The 22,395-nt window shown below is 40.0% G+C and overlaps 2 protein-coding genes and 1 long non-coding RNA gene across 3 annotated transcripts; 2 read left to right on the top strand and 1 right to left on the bottom strand.

Moving 5' to 3' along the window:
* The first annotated feature begins 702 nt into the window (after positions 1-702).
* ostc (oligosaccharyltransferase complex subunit) lies at positions 703-2,557 on the top strand. Its single transcript, XM_034106031.2, has 4 exons — positions 703-931; positions 1,546-1,639; positions 1,746-1,943; positions 2,059-2,557. The coding sequence occupies exons 1-4, from the start codon at positions 793-795 to the stop codon at positions 2,075-2,077; spliced, it is 450 nt and encodes a 149-aa protein (XP_033961922.1). The 5' UTR covers positions 703-792; the 3' UTR covers positions 2,078-2,557.
* A 4,322-nt stretch (positions 2,558-6,879) lies between these two features.
* LOC139435704 (uncharacterized) lies at positions 6,880-11,438 on the top strand. The gene is made up of 2 exons (XR_011644915.1): positions 6,880-9,690; positions 10,149-11,438. It is a non-coding gene; the product is annotated as an uncharacterized lncRNA (long non-coding RNA).
* A 490-nt stretch (positions 11,439-11,928) lies between these two features.
* etnppl (ethanolamine-phosphate phospho-lyase) lies at positions 11,929-21,217 on the bottom strand. The gene is made up of 13 exons (XM_034105604.1): positions 20,920-21,217; positions 20,370-20,488; positions 19,862-20,021; positions 19,098-19,172; positions 18,852-18,945; positions 16,911-17,027; positions 15,996-16,078; positions 15,477-15,702; positions 14,489-14,643; positions 13,656-13,745; positions 12,843-12,973; positions 12,665-12,735; positions 11,929-12,502 (listed from the first exon to the last, which is right to left on the bottom strand). Exons 1-13 carry the CDS (start codon positions 20,976-20,978, stop codon positions 12,401-12,403), a joined length of 1,482 nt encoding a protein of 493 aa, XP_033961495.1. The 5' UTR covers positions 20,979-21,217; the 3' UTR covers positions 11,929-12,400.
* Positions 21,218-22,395: the final 1,178 nt, after the last annotated feature.

Genomic DNA, 22,395 nt, shown 5'->3' with positions numbered 1-22,395 from the left:
CTTTGAGTGTTCGTCGCAGTAGCACATTTTTACATTTCTACATGGTTTTGGAAATATATGAATGACTAATTTTAAAGGACACTCTTAACCATATTAGCAGTTATATATTTATTGGGAAGCATTACATAAGAATTTCCAATGCAATGGTCTGGATTATTCAACAGCCCTATTATAATTTGGGGATGAAGTTGTCCCACTTTTGAATTGATCACAACAATTATAATACATTCGACTTAAAATGATTGAACAGCCAACTAATCAATCAATGTTTATTAATATAGCCCAATATTACAAATGTTACATTTGTCTCAGTGGTCTTCACAGTTTGTACAGAATATCAGTATGACAATACATAGGTAGTCCAAATGTTTGGAAATGCATGTCTATAATAAGAAGATGAATCCACGAGCAAATCCAACAAACAATACGGATGGACCATAGGGATGGACACGCATATTTAATCGTGACGTTTGAGTAGTACAACATATCCGAACATTACATTAACGTTACTGTCTCTTTAAATGTGCGTCACTCAGAACCTTTGTTTTGTGGGTCAAAATTAAACAATTTACTGCAATTTAACACAAGGTTATTATAATTGTTATGAAAACACTATTGCATTTCACACTAAATCGCCAAATAAAATATGTTTTATCTAAACGCTCTGTAGTAATGATGTGGTGGAAGAAAAAATTACTTCCGGGACACGTCAACATAGTGTCTGCGCAGAGCGGACGGACCTCGGCCAGCAGCAGTGATAGTTTTAGTTAATGCAACAGCTTCTTCTCTGAAATGGAGAGTTTATACAGTATGCCGTTTTCCGTGCTGGAGTGCCCAAATGTTAAACTGAAGAAACCGTCGTGGCTGCACATGCCGTCTGCAATGACAGTGTATGCGGCCGTTATCGTGTCCTACTTTCTCATCACTGGAGGTAAACCGATCTGCTAAGCTAACCTAATGCTAGCATGCTAGCTTTAAATCTGCATTGTTTCAGCATTACTGAACAATTACAACTCATTCATGTTCGGTAGAAATAATGACAGACATATTGGGCCCTGGTTGCTTGTGTAAATGAGCCTTTTAGCGTCAACACAGATAACATAATGGATGAGAGGCTAACTTGGCAGCTAAGCTAGCAGAGGGATGTTATTATCCTGCAATAGGCCAATAGTGGAAGTATACATCATATTACAGCATTTGCCGACATAAATGGCAAAGTAAATAACAATGCCATTAAATGCACAACAATTTAGACATTCAGTCAATTGGTTTGTTTGTTTACCTCGTCATCATTGACTTTTGTATTAATTCCCCTATTTATTTCATTTTCCCATTTATTTCTACACTTTTTGATGTTCTTATTGTTAAAGGTATTTATTCATGGTAAAGTTAAACTTTACCTTTACATTTCCACCCATGTATTTATATCCAAAATGTATTAATTTCTGTGCTTTAACATGACCAGTTTGAGTTTTAACACCTAGATTTAATAATGTTCAGTTATTTATTGTTCTGATTGATTTTCCGCTCCCTCCCACATTATAGGCATCATCTACGATGTCATTGTAGAGCCACCGAGTGTGGGTTCAATGACTGATGAGCATGGACACCAGAGGCCAGTGGCTTTCTTGGCATACAGGTATGTCAAAAACCTTTTGAGCATCTCAACAAGCTGCAGCCAAAGCAAGGAGCCAGAGGATCAAATTGATGAATGCATAGCTAATGTAAGCACATTTGTTTTTCAGAGTAAATGGCCAGTACATCATGGAAGGACTGGCTTCCAGTTTCCTCTTCACGATGGGGGGCCTGGGCTTTATAATCCTGGACCGCTCCAACGCACCAAACATTCCCAAACTCAACCGCTTCCTGTTGCTCTTCATCGGGTTTGTCAGCGTTCTGCTCAGCTTCTTCATGGCCAGGGTGTTCATGCGCATGAAGCTGCCGTAAGTCTAACCTTGTGTCTCATGAAAAATAAAGATCTGTGTCTAAGAAGCCTGCAAGACTACTACTCTGATTTGTGTGAAAGTGTCTTAACCATTTAAAATGTTGTCTTTTCAGAGGATACCTCATGGGCTAAAGACAAGAAGAGACCTTGATTTGGATGGACAGAAGACATCAAATGCACGGGGGCTCAACTGCAATTATGGATAAATGCAACATTTGATATAACCAACAACCATTAAGGACTGAAAGCACTGACCTGTCTGCACTGGCTCCGTCTCATTGCTGTTTAGAGATTTCCGTTCCTCTCCTTTTCTCCACCAAAAATCTAATGCAGGACCTTCCATGTTAAAGTCACATTATTAAGAAAAATGTTGTCATGTATTCAAACTTCTTCCTAAAAGAAGCTACAAGTGCCAGGGAACGTTTGTGTTTGCCACTGGAGAGGAGAAAGTTACTGAACGCTGTTGGCATGGAGCCACTGCTCTGGAAATTAGAGGGAAGTCTGAATGATTACGTTTTTCGTTTTGTAAAGAACACGTGGAAAAAGCCTTGAACTTGTAACAGTTGCATTTTTTTGTACAAGGGTGTGAAATAAAACATCTTTTCAGAGCTCCTTGAGGCTGTCACTTACACACTCACAAACACAAAAGATAGAACTGTACTCACCCTGAAGGCCAGGCAAGACATGTGCCAGCTATTGCCCTAAATAAGAGATTGCTTAACACAAATCCAAAAATGAATTAATATAAATATATAAAGTACATCTTATCTTTATCTAATAGAACAGCTATAAGAGTAAGGTACATTTACTAAAATAGAAACATTAAACGTGTTCGTATCAAGAGCTACACTGAGAAAAGGTCAATATATAAGACAGGAAATAGCATATCCTCTATTAAGATTTGAGCCACACAAGCATTGTAGTTTGTCCTCCAGTAGGTGGCGTCACAGATCTACAGACCTCACATTATGAGCCTTTTGACATGATTATCCATCTTGAGTGAAAAGGATTGAAGGGTTTAACAGAATGCCTGAACAAGGAGTAAAAGAAATGCAGTTGCTGATACCAGTACTATTGTATTTCCATTTAATTCTACTTTATACTTAGTTACTGTTCAGATGACCATTTCTGTCTATTGAACACCAATTATCTCCAGATGTCCTTCATAACTTGATAAACTATGTATACAAAGCCTCTTGTATCAGCTGGGAAATGCAAAATGTCACCAAAAAGGCTGTTTTTCTGAGAAAAACTAAATGTGGTTGTCTTAGAGATACGTGGCTCTCCCAGGACAGCCAAAAAGCTACAAACATATGATCTTATACATTATGATACATTGCTACAGATTACATTTATCAAAAATATGTAAAAGGAGTTGTACAGAATGTACAGAAGTGAAATGCATCCTACACATCAGTATTATTTAGCGGGAGACATCACATATATTAGTTGAACACTGACGGGGAGCATTTTACTGCAAAAACAATAAATACTTTTACTTTAAGTACATTCGACTGATTATACTAAGATTTTGAATGTAGGACTTGTAGTATGGTATTTGTAGTACTTGTATTGCAGTAGGCATCTAGATGCTTTATTCCACCTCTGCCTACGTCACGTTCTGCAGAGCTGTTACTATTTGGCTCCGCAGTACACCCCATTTCACACAGCGCAATATGCTGAGTCTGCGAAAGCACCATCTGTTGACTTGTAGCACCTCCTAAACCTGTCCTTTCAAAGAGGGAGGGTTGACCTTCTGCATTGTGAAATACAATTCATCTTATTTTACAGCTCTGTGCACATCAAATAATATAACTTATGTTCATTATTCCTGTCTTTTCCAGTTCCATTAAATGTTAGCTTTCTCTGTTTCTGGGCTTCATTTAAGACTAATTTAAGAATTTGAAAAGTAAAGAAAATATTGTGGTCACTAGAGCCTCATTAAACCAGATGTTTGACCAAAAGAAAACCCGGAGCTTCTCATGAAATTGAATGGAGCGTGTGCACATGGGAAATGCAGTTCACGGCTGTGGTTTACCAAATACTTTACATTGAATGCTACACAGATACAATATATGCAAAAACAAGGTAAAACAATGCCATATGCAATCAGGAAGTCAAATAAAATAGGTAAACACAATATTTACAGGTAATTATAAAGCAGGAACTATAGCACAATGATCAGGAATGCAGTCTTCAAGTGCTGCACTGACAGACATCAGAGCAGTTCATTCTGCTCTTAGTGAACTCAATTACCGCATATTACATAATTGTTGCTTTGCGCTCTTGAATTTTTTTCATTTTATCTTTTCTAATTTAAGTACAAACCTTTAGTGATAAAAAGTCAAACTCAGAGACACACAATTATAAATACAACTAAATATTTTGGGTCTTTTTGGCTTTGGCTTGACACTTGTGCTTGGTTACTTCCTCTGCAGTACACAGTGTGTGTGAGTGGGTCACCTGTCTGACAACTCTACACCTCTAGAGAGCCCAGAAATCTTAAGTCAAAGAACAGTCATATATATTTGTCAACAAACAATTAGCAGAGGTGGGAAGTAACTAAGTATATTATCTCAAGTACTGTACTTAAGTACACATTTGATATACTTGTACTTGAGTATTTCTATTTTATACTACTAAGCCTACCTTGTACTACAATTCAGAGGTAAATTGTGTACTTTTACTCCACTACTTGTATGTAATCCCTTTAGTTATATAATCAACACTTAAATCAGACTTTAGTTCCACCTGGAGTAAATTCACAAGCAACCCTGCCGTTTACAAAGTCATTAAAACTAGCTGCACCTTGACCAGCTTTGAGAACACTTTAATGCATCAATATTTATAAACGTGTACTTCTCCCACCTCGGAAAAATTTGTCAAGTCTCAGGCCAGTCTCAGGCCAGTACCCAGTCATTTGTTCATATTTGAACTGAAAACGTACAATTAACACTGACTTTCAAGGTATCATGCCTCAAGTCTTTTACTTCCAGGTTCAAATCGTGCCTCAAATCATTTATTTTGTCTAGTCAAGCTGCAATTCACGAAAACATTGCCTTAAGTTGAAGGATAAAGATAAGGAAAAAGTAACTGTGAATAAGATATAGTAAATCCTGTTATAGGAAACATTGAGCTGTCTGAGTGGAAAAATAACGTGTTAAAGTTTACTGCTGTTAAAGTTTACTGCTGGCCGGCTACATCCTGTTATCTTCAAGGACGAGATGTGGGGCCCTGATCCTCACCAGACGCAACTGTCTTGTGAGAAAACCAGTTAAAACAGGTAATTAGAAAAAGGGAGTATGGCCCTGGCCTGACCTTGGCTAAAACTGTGTGTTGCTGGGCAGAAAAGGCAGACTGCAGCACAGAGAGCACCAAAGGTGGGGGCTTCACAGCAAACACTATAAAGAAAAAGATATATTCAGAATTCGGCACTCACTTCAACTGGGACCTCACACTGACGAGCCTGTCACGGTGGGAACTCAAGAAGGAGTCCAAAGCGCTTTGTGGTATAGTACGGATTGATATATCTTTGTTGAACTGTGTAATAAAGTGCTTATTTGTAGAAACAATTCATTGGAGTGCAAAGTCTAGTTTTTGTACAGCTAACAGAGAATAGTGTCTAGGACACAATTCCTTTCCCCTCAGAACTAAGAAAGGTCATCGGCAGATCCGGACGGCGACCCCGCTCTGGCCATATCCAAACGATCTGCGCGGAGGACGGACCTGGTCCGGTAGACTCCAACAGCTTGGTGACCCCGTGACGTGATGGTCTAGAGCGGGAAGTCCGGACACCGATGACCTTCTGAGAGGACACCAAAAAACATTGAGTTTACGGCTTTTACAAGAAACCATCTCACACAATCAAAAACCCAGGTCATTTAGAATCAAGGTAAGCATCTGCCTGTTACAACAAATAGATGTGTTTGAAATACCACTACATTTTAGGATTGTGTGAAAATGGCAGAAATAATTGTCTCAGCTAAAAAGTAAAGATAAAACGTAAATAAAATTGTGTGCACTGAATAGATCAACAAGGGTATAAACAAATCTGTGATGAGAAGCGGGTGGAACCCGTAATTTATGAGGATCCGCCGCGGTCCAACGGGAAGGTGTCAAACTTGTCAAACAAGTAGCCAACAGTAAGGTGTCAAACTTGTCAAAACAAGTAGCCAACAGTAAGGTGTCAAACTTGTCAAAACAAGTAGCCAACAGTAAGGTGTCAAACTTGTCAAACAAGTAGCCAACAGTAAGGTGTCAAACTTGTCAAAACAAGTAGCCAACAGTAAGGTGTCAAACTTGTCAAAACAAGTAGCCAACAGTAAGGTGTCAAACTTGTCAAACGAGTAGCCAACAGTAAGGTGTCAAACTTGTCAAACAAGTAGCCAACAGTAAGGTGTCAAACTTGTCAAAACAAGTAGCCAACAGTAAGGTGTCAAACTTGTCAAAACAAGTAGCCAACTGTAAGGTGTCAAACTTGTCAAAACAAGTAGCCAACAGTAAGGTGTCAAACTTGTCAAAACAAGTAGCCAACAGTAAGGTGTCAAACTTGTCAAACAAGTAGCCAACAGTAAGGTGTCAAACTTGTCAAAACAAGTAGCCAACAGTAAGGTGTCAAACTTGTCAAACAAGTAGCCAACAGTAAGGTGTCAAACTTGTCAAAACAAGTAGCCAACAGTAAGGTGTCAAACTTGTCAAAACAAGTAGCCAACAGTAAGGTGTCAAACTTGTCAAAACAAGTAGCCAACAGTAAGGTGTCAAACTTGTCAAACAAGTAGCCAACAGTAAGGTGTCAAACTTGTCAAAACAAGTAGCCAACAGTAAGGTGTCAAACTTGTCAAAACAAGTAGCCAACAGTAAGGTGTCAAACTTGTCAAAACAAGTAGCCAACAGTAAGGTGTCAAACTTGTCAAAACAAGTAGCCAACAGTAAGGTGTCAAACTTGTCAAAACAAGTAGCCAACAGTAAGGTGTCAAACTTGTCAAAACAAGTAGCCAACAGTAAGGTGTCAAACTTGTCAAACAAGTAGCCAACAGTAAGGTGTCAAACTTGTCAAAACAAGTAGCCAACAGTAAGGTGTCAAACTTGTCAAAACAAGTAGCCAACAGTAAGGTGTCAAACTTGTCAAACGAGTAGCCAATAGTAAGGTGTAAAACTGGTCGCCGTATCAGTAGCTAATATATCTGTGTACAATGTTTGCTGTTTGTTGATTGTTCTGTCTGTTGGTTGTCATTGTTGATTCGTAAAGACCTTGTTTTATGTTGGTAAATGTTTTGGTATACCAATAGTTTGTTGATTAGTTGTTGAAAGAAGCCCCCCTTCTCTTGAAAAGGCTGAGAGCTCCAGCCGGAGAGTTGCTCACTACAGAAACAGAAGAACTGTGCAAAGAACGCATCTGAGGAGGGTTTGACATTTTGCGTGTACCTCGTTGTCAAGGCAACAGTGGTGGGAAGAGAAACAGCAGTTTTGGGGGATTCCTGCTGTGCGGAGGACAAGTGTGTCTGCTGACTGTAGCACATTGATCCAGAGGTGCCTTCCCCCTCAGGACATCCCAGTGCAAGAGTTTCATTGATCCTATTGGCTACAGCTGCAGAGGACAACGCATTACTGACTGTTCACAATGTGACAAGATCTTGAGACAGGCTGGTCTCAGGCGGTTCAGACTCTGAGGAAAATATGCGATGATTTGACAGCATAACTGTGCAAGAGTTTTCCAGAGGGTGGTGTACAACAATAACATTAGTGTTTGAGAGGGGAGGCTGATTGTTTAAATGATGGTCTGGAATGCTGAAAAGATTAAAGTTTAATATTCTTGGTTGACAAACAAGACATCTGATTATTAGGTCACACATAATAATTTAGACATATAAACTAACTATGAGTAAAGGGATTAATGGATTTCATATCCTAGGGAGGGTTAGTTAGGTTGCGAATACTTCGCAGGGTATTTGCTAATGTATTTTGAAGAACAAATAACAAGGACACAAGTCCAATTTTGTTTTGTTTTTAGATTAAATTGTCCGTTACCAAAACTGTTCACCTTGTGTCTAGATTTGGACTTTGAGGGTAAGGGAGTATTTAGGCTTATTTTTATACATCTGACATTTTAAAATATGTTGGCTGTTCACCAGATAGACATTGGTTAAGAACTTTTCTGAAGATTGAATATTTGTTCCATTTCTACATATTCCTATTTAAAAAGTAATTTTAGAGTAAAGAGGGCTGAGGCTGAAATGGGAAATAATGTGGGGCCTTCAATCACCCATTAGAAGGGTGCATATTATTGACGACCAATAGGGAGGAGGGGTCACTCGACCCACCCTGCAGTGGGTTTTAAAATCTTACTTGCAGCTTCACAGGAAGCGCACAGCACCCGATTATGAGTTTAGAGGACTAGCGGCACCACCTCCTAATGGACATTCATTTAGTTGGTAATTAACTGACATTTAGAGATGTTAAAAAGTAAAAACATACCTACCATGAGGGATGATTCCTAAGTTCAGCTACAAACCATTGATGAAATTACTTCTGTTTTTAGGTCCTTGATAAAGGAAGGAGTGATTGTTACATGTTCAGGACACCCAGGGTTCCACGCACTGTTAAAGAGGGTAACATTGTTCTTTAAGTGCACCAGAATTGAAGATAAATTAATAGAATGAGTTATGGAATACATAGAAGAGTTTCACAGATCCTGATAATGTTTTGACACAAGATAATAGTGATGTACACACGTTTCTGAATTACATCTATTAGACGTGTTGATATTGATTAGGTGTAAATGAACTGCAGTAGTAGTACAATAAGGAAGTGACATTTTTTGGCTAACACTTTTCAGGGAATTTGGGAGAACAGAGATATCTTGAACATTATAGTTGTAATTGTGAATTAATAAATGATGGCGCTCCATATATACAGATTTCTATAGACGGAGGATGCTGGCCTGTGCTGGAACATCGGAGTCTCTGCAGGGCACGACACATGGCCAAAAAGACTGAGACCAACTGACCTTTGACCCTGACAGACAGGGTAACTTGGGAAGGCACTGTCAATGACTGACTCTGAGGTGTACCTGACCAAAACCTGACTTTACAACCTGACGGTGTGAGTGAGTGTATGTTTGCATCTGATCAGTGCAACTGCATGATTTAAAACGATGACTAATCAAGCATGTTTTGGACTAACACATTATTTCTGTGTGATAATAATGTGTGAAATGAGAGGTTTCCTAACATTGCACAAAAGGGGAAACCGTTTCTAACCTACTTGATGTTTCACTCCCACAGGAGGTGGCGGTTTGAAGAATGTGAAACTCAAACTATGACATTTGAAGGTTCTGTTTCTTTTAGGACTGAAAGATGGAGAGAAACACTTACTGGAGTGTTTACTGTGGGAAATGATGGATGTACATTTGGGAAAATGTTTGGTATTGTCTTATAATCCATTATGACCTGAAGGTTTTCTTCCCATACAGGTTTTTGTTTACACATGAGATAATGTGTAAAAAAGGGGGAGTGTAAACTTTACAATGTACATTTTTCATTTAGGGACTGAAAGGAACCTGCTGCCCCAACTCCATTGTTCAATCTGATCATTGATTGACAGTTTTAGAATTGACCTGCTCCATATCTGGGGATAACACACTGTTTGATGAATGTCTCTAATATTGATTGAGTTATAGCAGGTAACACAGATAGAGAATCAGTGGCCAAGGGGCTGCCAGAGAGATGGACTTAAGAAGCTGACCTGTGAGTAATGTGTCAACTAATGTGTCAACAGGTATTAAAGTAACTAAGGTTTGAAATGTAGAAAGAACATATTTACAGTTAAAGTTAAAACATAGTAATGTAATGAGACACAATGTAATTTGGACAACATCATGTAACTAGCCTGGTAAAGAAGTAAAAGCCATAGACTTTATTGTTGAGGTCATTATGGGGATATACATTTAATCTAAATACATAATAGAAAGACATTTGAGGACAGTTTGTTGGAATTCTGTATTCATTTTTTCAGCGGGATAATATCTAAGAACTGACGGGTAGAAGCAGTATCACCAGGAAGCCGTTCACTTTGTTAGTATTGTGATTTTGGTTGTTTTTGAATCCATAAGATTAGTGTGTTTCTTTACCAGAAACATTAGCAGTTCAAATCATATTTAGATTTTTAATGGGATCTCAGGGATTTCATTTAAAAATAAATACAGATGCTTGACCCTCGCTGACACCATCCAGGACCTAGGCCAACTGAACATCAGGCAAACAACCGAAGCCCCCAACCCCCAAGTGTGGACATCGACTCAACTTCCGAGGAGGAGGAGACAACAGGAGAACCAACGGCAGCCCAGGAGATAACAGCCGGCGAGGAGGCACAACAAGGGACCGCTCCCCCAAAGTAGGCGGTACACCACACGCATCACATACACACACCACACAAGAGACACTCACCTACACTGATACACCAAAGAACTTTTACAAGAAAAACGAAGATGAAGAAGAACTCAGGACCTAACCAACACCTCTATTGCTTGGCCTTAACACTTTGTTTTTTCATCATTGTTGGAATAATCATTATCATAGTGGGTGAAAGGGGGAGGCAAATCATTGACCAAAGTAATAATCCAAATTCCCCACAAAATGAAACTACACAAGATATCAATGGCCGTGTTTGCAGCAATTTTGACCTTGTGCGGGTGCTGCTGCATCCCATGTATCCGCTCAATGGTGGACAAAATAATTAGTACCGCCATAGCACCTTCTACTCCCCTGGGCCAACAACTCGCCTTGCTATCCTTAGAAAACAACCCAGACATTGAGGAAGGCGAAGAAGAAGCAGCAGCAATGGACACTTTCCCGACAGCACCATCAGTACCACCGTATGGCAGAATGTGGGAAAGAGAGACAGAAGCCTAAAACAGCTGACATAAATGTACATAAACAATAGCGTTGTTTTGTTGCCCCAATCATTAGAATGGGGCAAAAGGGGGATTGAAGGATAAAGATAAGGAAAAAGTAACTGTGAATAAGATATAGTAAATCCTGTTATAGGAAACATTGAGCTGTCTGAGTGGAAAAATAACGTGTTAAAGTTTACTGCTGTTAAAGTTTACTGCTGGCCGGCTACATCCTGTTATCTTCAAGGACGAGATGTGGGGCCCTGATCCTCACCAGACGCAACTGTCTTGTGAGAAAACCAGTTAAAACAGGTAATTAGAAAAAGGGAGTATGGCCCTGGCCTGACCTTGGCTAAAACTGTGTGTTGCTGGGCAGAAAAGGCAGACTGCAGCACAGAGAGCACCAAAGGTGGGGACTTCACAGCAAACACTATAAAGAAAAAGATATATTCAGAATTCGGCACTCACTTCAACTGGGACCTCACACTGACGAGCCTGTCACGGTGGGAACTCAAGAAGGAGTCCAAAGCGCTTTGTGGTATAGTACGGATTGATATATCTTTGTTGAACTGTGTAATAAAGTGCTTATTTGTAGAAACAATTCATTGGAGTGCAAAGTCTAGTTTTTGTACAGCTAACAGAGAATAGTGTCTAGGACACAATTCCTTTCCCCTCAGAACTAAGAAAGGTCATCGGCAGATCCGGACGGCGACCCCGCTCTGGCCATATCCAAACGATCTGCGCGGAGGACGGACCTGGTCCGGTAGACTCCAACAAAGTCAATTTAAGTCTCAATGATTCATCTCATTTATTTGTCTCTGGGCACCCTGAGGGCCTCTCTTCTCCAACTTCTAAGTAAGACACTTTTGGGAATTGTTCTCCGGTCTGTTAGAGGAACTCAGGGACATTGGTCAATTATTGCAGACTTGTCAAACAACGTCCATGTGTGTTTGCTTGGACAGAGTGTGGGGGGTGGGGGAGGGGCGATAATGATGCTGACTGCTCAGTTGAGCTAGTTTATTAAAGCCCACCCTCCTGGAAAGCAGAGGTTATGGGTCAGAGATTCCCAACAATGAACAATAACGTATCACATACACACACATGACTTTATTTATCAAAGATCGAGCAACACCAAATGTGTCCATACAGATATTGCACACTGTCAAATACAGTGAGTCATTTTCATCATTTGTAAAAAAAAAATGAATGAAATGCTAAGGTCTTGACAATAATAACTTTGTTTACTGACATAATAATTATTTGAAAATCACGGACAAGTTAATTTTAGCTGAAGTTAAAACAAAGAGTAACATTTAAAAAGCATGTTAAAATATGTGTTGTAAAACCACAATAGTAGGCATGTGTTATGCTGAAAATCTGACTTGATTCCTCGGTGGAATTAAAATAAAAACCCTGAGAAGATACTATACGAATAAATATACAGCTTATTATTATTATTAGTATTCATGTAAAAACATTTGTCATTAGGTTATATATATGAGGCACTTAGTTGTCTCCCCTTTTGGTCAGCTTTAACTGTATAGAAGGTAAAGCCCTGAGTGAGTTTATGTCCTGAGGCATTTGGTGCATTGAGGAACTCCTTGAGTGCTCACTCTGTTGTGAGCCAACCCACTGTGACACTGGTGTCCATGTTCATCGGTCGGCAGCTTGAGATAAAACCACGAAGACATGAATTGGTATCAATGAGGTTGGAAGAATCAAGAAAATGAATGTAGATTGTATTTGTCTTCAAGTGATATTATTTAATTTGGGTTTATTGAGCATGCTCGGGAGGGGATACAATACATAAGACGCATAGGTGCACTTACCTTTCTTTTAATGCTGTCGTTCTCCACGTTGGATGTGTTGTGCAACTTCATGCCCAGTGCTTCTTCCAGCTCTGGAAACACAGACACACGTTTGAGAGCTTGTTCACACACAACATGATCTTTCTAAATAATGCAGGGGTCAGAGAGACGACACCACAGAGGAGTCACAGTGACATACCGGTGAGGATTTGGTCGATTTTCTCCACCACCATGTCAGCGTTCTCCGTACTGAAGCACATGGGGGGCTTGAATTTGAGCACGTTGCGATGAGGTCCGTCGGCACTGAGCAGGATGTACTGTTCCTTCAGCCTGGGGGGGAAATATGAATTATTCTTCACTCTGTATCCATTTAAACTAAGCAGACTTTCTGACTACTCACAGCAGGAAAAGCGTGCACAGAATGCAGTTTTATTATCCCTCAATACATTGATAAGCAGTATACGAGTTCTTCAAAATGTACCTAAGCTGTCACAATTTATGGTGGAACTTTGTGTTTGGGATATGGCCTGTTTGTAAGTTAAACATAATGTAGAGACGGGTTGATTAATAAGCTAGTTATACTGCATTAAACTCTACATTGCAACTCATTTAATTAAGTTTTACTATTCAAACAGCTTAATCAAATACCACATTGTCTTTATTTGTAGTTATCCATTGTTTTCAGGGTTCCTACAGCTTATATTTAAAACTATATAAGACTATTTGAATGACCAAATGTATTCCATCTAGGTCCGTCTGTGGTTAATGTGAATTACTTATTCATCTTTATTATTTAAAAAACGTCCAATTATGGCATTATTTTAAGATTGATGGATTCAAAACCCTTTAATATGGTTTTGAGATATTGTATTAGTTACATACTTTATATTTTTATTAGAATTTCTCTTTGTATTATTTTATTTTAGAATGTGAACAAATTTCCCCCCCAGGGATCATCATAATATTTTTCCTTCTGGCTGACACTATCCGAGTTCTCACGCTTCACTCTTACTTGTAAATGACCTCCTGGGCCTCGGCTGTAGCCGGCGTGAGCTTCAGCCGGTCCTTCACAAGCTCCACCCCCGAGAAGAGGCCACGCCCCCTGCATGACGGGAAACACTGGTTAACTCCTGGCCTCTGACCTCTCCATTTTTAAAGATCTTCTTAAACAGAAAGCCATTAAACCTATTTTTCTCCCTCCACATGTTCTGGACCAGGGTTCAAACGCATTATAATTTATAATCTACAGCTTTTTTATAATGTCTTATTTTACATTAATGACGGGGAAAGTCTGTTAGAACACAATGGCATTCCACGGTAAATATTTCACAGAATAACAACAATGTGTCGCTGCACCTTTGAAGATCCTCAGAGAAGAGTACACATAAAATCATGATGTTATATTTTTTCTTAACATGTTATATTTTTAACAATGTCCTGATTATTTTTCGAGGATTATTATTTCATCATTTGGTCTATAAAACTTCAGAAAACTGGGAAAAATGTCCATCCCAGTTGTTCAGCCCAAAGTGAGGTCTTCAAAAGTCTGGTTTTGTCAGTCAAAACCCCAAAGAGATTCACTTTATGATAATATATAAACAGAGAAAAACAGGAAATCTCCATATTTAAGAGCCCAAAATCAGTATTTTCTGAAATGTTTGCATGATAAATTACTTTAAAGCTTGACTTAAATTGTTATCATTATCATGTTGTAAATGAAAACATGATAATGATACAAATGAATGATCAGGCAATTCCGAGATGTGTTATTGGCGAGTCACTGAATTAAATGTTGGTGCAGGGATTATAGTAATGAGCTAATGTGCAGTGTTAGCGTTAGCATACCTGATGTCTCCCACCAGTGGATGTTTCTCCTTCTGCTTCTCCAGCAGACGGGTCAGGTGTCGGCCCACTCGCAGGGCGTTCCCCTGCAGATCCTCTTTCTCTATCACGTCCAGGACCGCCATGCCGATGGCACACGACACTGGGTTACCGCCAAACTGAGAAATGCAAAACCCAGAGACACAGAGGACATTTTACCCAGAGGTTACATTCAACATAACTTTAATCAGCTGCTGTCTGTATACTGAGGACAGGACCAGAGTACAATGTGATGCATTACATACAAATATATAACTGACTTACAGTGTCACAGATATAGTATTGTGTTTTTGTTTATGTTAAACACATCAAAAGATAGGGACTGTCATTGTTTTTGTTCATTTGTATAGTATGTGACTGAATACATTGATACTGACACATATAAGCACTTCGAGATTTGTCTTGGCAGATGAGAAGCGCTATATAAATTAAATATATTATTATTATATTGTTCTGTTACTGTCTAAACTCTTCTCCTTTCACAGGAAGTAACTGTAATGTGAGGCCTTCAATTAAAAGAAAAAAACTGTCTGGGCCGGAATGTATTTCCCCATAATGTGGAAAACAGATGTGTGCATGTCAAGGATAACTCGGGCTCATTCCTGGAAGAAGTTGGAAAATATAAAGCAGAGATCATGTAATGTGTTCTCTGCAAAATGCCCTTTTTGTCTTTTCTCAGTTTATATCACATTAAAGTATATGTTTAGGGTTTAAACTGAAAAAAAGACATCACATGGACATTTATGGACATTTATTTTATGATATTTTATAGACCTAATGCATTGTCAAAGTATAATATTATTTGACAAAATACAACATAATATAAGTGATAATTTTTTTAAAGGGTGGTATGAAAGAAAACGCATTTCTTATGATATTTAATATCATATAAAGAATTGAGAAAGTAATAATTACTTTCTCAATTCTTTATTATTCTGCGTAATGCTCTTACTGTATTGAAGTACTCCATCCCGGAGGACATGAAGGCCTCGGCCACCTCTCTGGTTGTGACCACGCAGGACATGGGGTGTCCGTTCCCGATCGGCTTCCCCATGGTGACAATGTCGGGCACAAAGTCCTCTCCCTGCAGCTGGAAGGCCCAGAAGTGGCTGCCGACACGCCCGAATCCCACCTGCACTTCATCGGCGATGAAAATGCCCCCGGCCTTTCGCACATGTCTGCAAAGGGGCATGAAGATCCACGAGTGTAGGCATTGACTCTCTTAAATTACTCTCACACACACACACGCATATGCAGCAACACACCGGACAGGTTTTCCCTCCAGGACTATCGGGTATGTTCTAAATCAACAATTCTGCTGCTAGAAAATGTGACCCTGCTTTTGCTCATGGCTTCCAGCATATTCTGCAGCATGCAAAGTATATTAAACATGTTCAGAATTCCTAAGCGTTGTGTTTGTGGGATGATTCTGAACACACAAAAAAAAAAAGAGCATGAACTCGTTACATACTCTGCCACTTGCTGGAAGTAGCCCGGGGGGGGAATGACCTGCCCGCCACAACTCTGCAGTGACTCAGCAATAAAAGCAGCAATCTGCACAAAAGAAAAAACATCAGCTCCAACAATCTAAAGCCAGAGTGATAAAGGGGGAGAAGAGGCGGAGCTCCGGCATCTTTGACCTGCAGATCTCACTCTTTCATAACTGTGCAGTTTCAGTGCACAAACAAGAGAGAGACATAGACATCATGTTACTGTAGGTCACTGCGGAGTAATACAAAATCCATTTGTGTTTTTTTACATGTGGGTTTCACACTGTAATAAAAAGTTATTGTACTCCTTTTGTTGTTGTTGTGTTTTTCCTCCTGGAGATGCATATCTGGACAAACATCCTTTAGAAACTGCTAAAGCCATTCTGCATTATCCCGTCCCTCTGGCCTCTGGAAGCCGGGCTGAGTCGAGCTTTTTCAATTTAGGATTAAGGACCAACAAGCTGGGACAATAAGAGTTTCCTACATGCTCTCATGAACTTGGATTTGACCCTAAGAATTGGGAGATAAGGTGAAAGAGGAGAAGACAAAAAAAGGGGAAAAGGTGGAAAATCTAATGAGTATGTATGAATCAAAAGTAAATCCTAACTCATAGATCACAGCTCAACACGTTTGATGTTGCTTTGATTTAAATCCTCCTAAAAAAACGATTTGATGTTACAGGACTTTATACTATCACAGTCTTCATTTTATGTATCTTTGTATCTCCTCGATACACGCAAACAGGTTAACATACCATTTTCATAACATTGCAAAATACTTTTTTGTTATTCAGGGCAATTTCCTTGAACAAAAGAGTACAATTACAGCAATAAAGCAGTTCAGTTGAAAAAATTTCTCAGGTTGTTGTTCCAACTAACTTCTTGTAACACACACACCTTGCCTCCTTTCTCACACACGCCGTGAATAATATCTTTGACTTCATCTGCGTACGCAGTGGCAGGGTCAGGGTGGTCCGCCCTGTATTTGCCTCTGTACACATCTGGGCTGGGAGCCTGTGGAAAATAGCATGAACATGTCAATACTCATGATAGATTTGCTTAAAATGTGTTGTTAGAGTAAAAAATAAATGAATATAAACAACTTTTTGGAGAACAGTGACGAGAAGTGTTGTAGAAATGTTATATCACTTTTCATCGTCATAGTATGATATACTAACATATATCAACATACTTTCCTGTTAACAGACCCTTAAGTACATTAAGTTAAGAAAAACGAACAACCAAAACTGTATACTATGAGGATACTTTTATCATTGTACAGATGATGTTGTAGTAATATACTTTAAAATGTGAAATTGGGACGTTTCTTCATAGTGTTTGTACTAAATTAGATGTAGGCCAATTTAGATTTCAATACTCCCATTGTAATCCAGCTAAAATAACGTACTTTGTCCTCTCCTAATAGTCTAGGGAAATGTAGTTTGTGGTGTACAGAATGTCTTCTCGCCGTTCTATTGCGCAGGTTTCAATATTTGTTCCACATATGTTGAAACATGTGGCTATACTCTATCCATCCGGGCTCGTGTTCATGTGCAGATTTATGTGAGCATAATGGGATAAACAGGCATGCGCTGCAGATAATCCATCCCACCTCACAGGTGTGGCATATCAAGATGCTGATTAGACAGCATGATTATTGCACAGGTGTGCCTTAGGCTGGCCACAATAAAAGGCCACTCTGAAACGTGCAGTTTTGCTTTATTGGGGGGGTCCGAAAACCAGTCAGTATCTGGTGTGAGGGGTAGGGGTAGGGTTAGGGTAATGTTGTGAATCGAGTGGCCTGTGTTCGTCGTCCATAACATACGCCTGCCCATACCATAACCCCACCAACACCATGGGCCACTCGATTCACAACATTACCCTAACCCTAACCCTCACACCAGATACTGCCTGGTTTTCGGACCCCCCCAATAAAGCAAAACTGCACGTTTCAGAGTGGCCTTTTATTGTGGCCAGCCTAAGGCACACCTGTGCAATAATCATGCTGTCTAATCAGCATCTTGATATGCCACACCTGTGAGGTGGGATGGATTATCTCGGCAAAGGAGAAGTGCTGACTATCACAGATTTCTTCAGATTTGTGAACAATATTTGAGAGAAATGGTTATTTTGTGTATATAGAAAATGTTTTAGATCTTTGAGTTCATCTCATGAAAAATGGGGGCAAAAACAAAAGTGTTGCGTTTATATTTTTGTTCAGTGTATATTACATATATGTTATACGTTGTGAAATATCAAAATATGACTTTCTTTATACTCATAACACACTGTGTCAAGCCTAATTCAACACCAGTTTAAGACTCAACAGTTAAAGTGGCCGTTGAAATGTTGAAATCAAGGCTTTCCTTGGAGTTGATCAATCAAACTCCCTAATAGCAAAACAGAATGTATTCTCATAAACATCACACGATTACTTTAATAAAAAGAAATTGCGGGACTATGAGTTGTTTACAATTCAAGTAAGGAGCTGGAAAAGTAGCAAAGGAATCCGGGCTGGGGATGACTATTTTTGGTGGTGTCAAGAACATTACAATCCTGTTCAGCCTCATTCCTAGTCTCTCCTCAGGTCGGGGTCCTGCTGTGACTGAACAGGTATTTAGGGAATTCCACTAAAAGTGTTTTACAGCTGTTTTGCCTTTTCTCTTTCACCTGTGTTTTCAGTGACTCACTTCCAAAGGTAACATCTTGCACCACTGAATTTGCGGAAAACAATACTTCTGTCTCTTCTTTTCTGTATCCCAGTGAATACTCAGTCGTCTGCCAAAGAGTGATTTGGTTTTAACAGGGTGCAGGCAGGCAGGCAGGGAAAGCACTCACCACATGGACAGATTGATTGAGCTCAGCGTCTGACGCTTGGTGGAACTTGTACGGACTGATGTCGATGAGCGACGAGACGTGGCCGTGATACGCGCTGTAAACAAAGCACACACAGTCGGCTTTACCCTACATAGTCATAAATAAAACGTTGAATGAAAAGACTTCCAGCACTCATCATTTCCTCCAGACTTTTCACTTTGCTCTTCTGGCACTGCGCCAGGAGTTCTTGAACGATGAGACACTTACTTATCCAGCGTGATGATATCTTTGTGGCCCGTGTACTGCCATGCGAGTCGCAGGGCCAGGTCGTTGGCTTCCGAGCTGCGGTTCACAGAGGCAAGGGTTATTAAGAGTTACTCAGTCACCACAAAACACTGCAAACACATTGCAAAATCACCCTCAAGCACATTGGAAAACCTATAACAGGTTGTATGTAGAAATGGCAAAACAACAGATTAAAAAAAAAAAGTTTTGCTGAGTGAGAGGATAAAAGAAACATTTTTACATTAAATATGACGGGCAATTATTCTGTGTGTTGATCAACTGATTGATTATTCAGCTCTTGTCTTCAGTGTGCACTTCTGAACTGCTGCATGGTCGTTTAGTCCTTTTATAACTTCCCTCATCAAACCCTTTTCCCTGTGACTGACACATACTCCCTTGGCATTGAGTGTATAATGATCATTCTACAACATTATTACCATTGACCGGATCCTTCCTGTTCACACAGCAGAACTGCATCGAGTGTAAATGAGTAACCACGCCAGACAGGTCAGGTTAATGAGGGGTGTTAGGAAAAATGTTATCTGTATTTCCCTCTTTATTTACATACAAGCAAAACTATTTTTCTTAATATAATTCATGGTAACTGTTGGATTATCATTTTGTGGATGAATAAATGATAATCTGTAAATCAATTAACCATAACAACATCATTTTTTACCTGAACAGTGCCTTACCAACACCCAAAAAGAGAAAGGGCTTTGCTTCTTGAGTGTGAGCGTGCATACCCAGAGTTGACGAAGTAGCACACAGACAGTTTGTCAGGCAGCGTGTCCTGCAGCCTCTGGGCGTACAGGACCAGGTTGTCGTGCAAAAATCGTGAGTTGGTGTTGAGTAGTTCCATCTGCTGAGCTCCTGCCTTCACCACATCCGGGTGGCAGTGGCCCACTGAGAGATGGAAGAAATGATGCACAGAGAATTCAAACCAATCCAGTATAGAAATATGCTTTTTTCATTAAAACCTGCAACTGTAATTTGAGGTCAAAACACACCACGACAACTGGCACATAATTGGAGGCTATATGCTGAAATGAAAGAGTGGGGATTCAAGTGGGAGGCCAGGAGACATGGAGATATGTATGTCTCTGCATGCAAGTTAGATCATGGGCCTTTGTGGAACAGTCCAGTTGGTCAAGTCATTCAAGTTATATCATATCGACTTGCAGCTTTCCTTGGAAAATATGACACATAGGTGTTATGAAAATAGATCTGAAATGTTTGTCAGTGTGTGTTTACCGTGAGCCACGTTGTTGATGCAGTCCAAGTACTGCTGTCCTTTTTCATCGTACATGTACTGGCCTTTGGCTCGAATGATTTTGATGGGGTCATGGCTGAAGAAAATCTTACAGGACGGCCTGCAGAGGAGCTGGTATTAATATTGAATACGTGTAAAGAGTATCTTTCACACCCCTGGGTTGAGCTTGATTTTATTTACCTAAACAATATTATCTATAGGCTAACATGCTCACATCTCCAAAATGTGTTTTGCTGATAAACACGTTTTTTTTCTTCTTCTCTTATGTCTATTCCTCCATTCACATACATTAAAAAAAAGCCTAACAATGTTCTACAGTTTGATATTCTCTAGCACACACACAAGAAAAAAAGCCGATGCAAACATGTGAAGAAACAATTGTGAAAAGCTACATTGCAGTTCGAAAATGCACCAACAATTCCTGCAGCGCCTTTTAGGGTTAGGAACACACTTTAATAACTTCCCGTAATAACTTATAACCTAAACTTCATAGAGTAGCCTAATATAACTGCAGGAAGTTGTCTATCTTACCCGATATGCTTCTTCCTCAGGTCGAGCGTCTTCTTCTTCTCCACTCGCTCTACAGACATCCTGATGTTTCCTGATGTGTCCAGCTCTGTGCTCCCTCCGTCCGCGCGGGGTTCAGATCATAGACTGTATATATAAAGGTTCAGATACAGCTACTCGGGCAGGAGTACACCGGCTGTACGCACACACGTGAACACGCACGCCTCAATGTACAGGCGCGCGTACAAGAGGAGGATTTCTAAGAAGTGCAAACTGCAGCACGTGAAGCTCTCGTGATGCCACCGCCGGATTGAGCTGCTAAAAACGGGCAGGTGCTTCGAGGGGAGTGACGTCACACTGGCAGATACACACTGCTTAGTGCAGGCTCAGGGTTGGGAGGGTTACTTTGTAAATGTAATCAGTTACTGATTACTGATTACATGGCTCTGAAAGTAATCCAAATACAGTTACAGTTACGTGTCTTAAAAAAGTAACGTAATCAGATTACTTTTAGATTATTTTTGGATTACTTTCTTTTTCCATCACAGATGGTATGTTTTGGTGAACAGGAGACACAAAAAGCAAAAGGAAACTGAACGTGTTTTTACCGTTTTAATGGCTTATCAAGAGCACAACTGAAATATCACATCTGAAACGATGTAACAACATAATACACTTGTTGGGGATGCAGCTTGGGATGTGAGTGAGGGACACGGCTTAGAAAGGGCGTGTCGCCTTCTGTCCTGTCAGTGTTGGCAGGACATGAATTAAAATGTCGAACTCGGACTTCATTTTAAGGACATTTCGGCCAGGGGTGTAGACAGGGGTGGACTGGCCATCTGGCATACCGGGCATTTTCCCGGTGGGCCGACGTGCCTTTTGGGCCGACACGTCATTTTTTTTTTTTCTTCCTGAAGTCCCGGCCCATAAGACGGGTATATTGGCCCTCTGTTTAAATGTTTTTAGTAATTGACACTGGGCCGGCCCAATCAAATCTTTAATCACCTCCCCCTTTGGGCTGCTCGGTGTGCATCATTAAATCACGCCCCCAGGAGGTGAGCCGGCCGTTGAAGCCAAACTGCCTTTTTTTCGAGAAAAAAAAAAGTTCGAGTTAGAAATGGCGAAGGCGAAGGCCAAGCGAAAAGGGAGAGCAGAACAATTGCGGGCAAGAAAAAAGCAGGCCCTTCGTGCTGATGCTGCCGCTTGTGTCAAAATAACCGACATGTTTAGTACAGGTGCAGGTCCATCTTCTTCTAACCCGTGGCCGATATTGGTGGTGAGGAAGATGATGAGAGGGAGAGAGATCAGCGCGAGTGGGGAGAGCGAGGAGAACTGGCGGTAAGCAGAAGCTAAGAAAATTAGGAAAAGATTATTATTAAGGTTATGATACTCTGTAGTTCTGGAACCCATTAATATCCCCTTGATGAAGCACTAATAAGACAAATATTATAAGAGAAACATTCGTTAGCCTACAAGCTAGTAAGCTGGCTTTTTTAGGTC

Source organism: Pseudochaenichthys georgianus, chromosome 18 (assembly GCF_902827115.2).
Source record: "Pseudochaenichthys georgianus chromosome 18, fPseGeo1.2, whole genome shotgun sequence".
Taxonomy (NCBI): Eukaryota; Metazoa; Chordata; class Actinopteri; order Perciformes; family Channichthyidae; genus Pseudochaenichthys; species Pseudochaenichthys georgianus.
Note: the sequence above shows the minus strand (reverse complement) of the source record. Positions and strands in the feature narration are given on the sequence as shown.

What these genes read in the sequence shown, in the direction of transcription:
- ostc (XM_034106031.2), top strand. Translation starts at nt 793, where the DNA reads ATGGAGAGTTTATACAGTATGCCGTTTTCCGTGCTGGAGTGCCCAAAT. An exon ending in CTACTTTCTCATCACTGGAG is followed by an intron (nt 932 to 1,545) that starts GTAAACCGATCT and finishes CCCACATTATAG; the next exon opens with GCATCATCTACGATGTCATT. An exon ending in GTGGCTTTCTTGGCATACAG is followed by an intron (nt 1,640 to 1,745) that starts GTATGTCAAAAA and finishes TTTGTTTTTCAG; the next exon opens with AGTAAATGGCCAGTACATCA.
- etnppl (XM_034105604.1), bottom strand. Translation starts at nt 20,978, where the DNA reads ATGTCTGTAGAGCGAGTGGAGAAGAAGAAGACGCTCGACCTGAGGAAG. An exon ending in TGCTACTTCGTCAACTCTGG is followed by an intron (nt 19,173 to 19,861) that starts GTATGCACGCTC and finishes TGTGAACCGCAG; the next exon opens with CTCGGAAGCCAACGACCTGG. An exon ending in CCACTGGTGGGAGACATCAG is followed by an intron (nt 13,746 to 14,488) that starts GTATGCTAACGC and finishes CCCGTCATGCAG; the next exon opens with GGGGCGTGGCCTCTTCTCGG.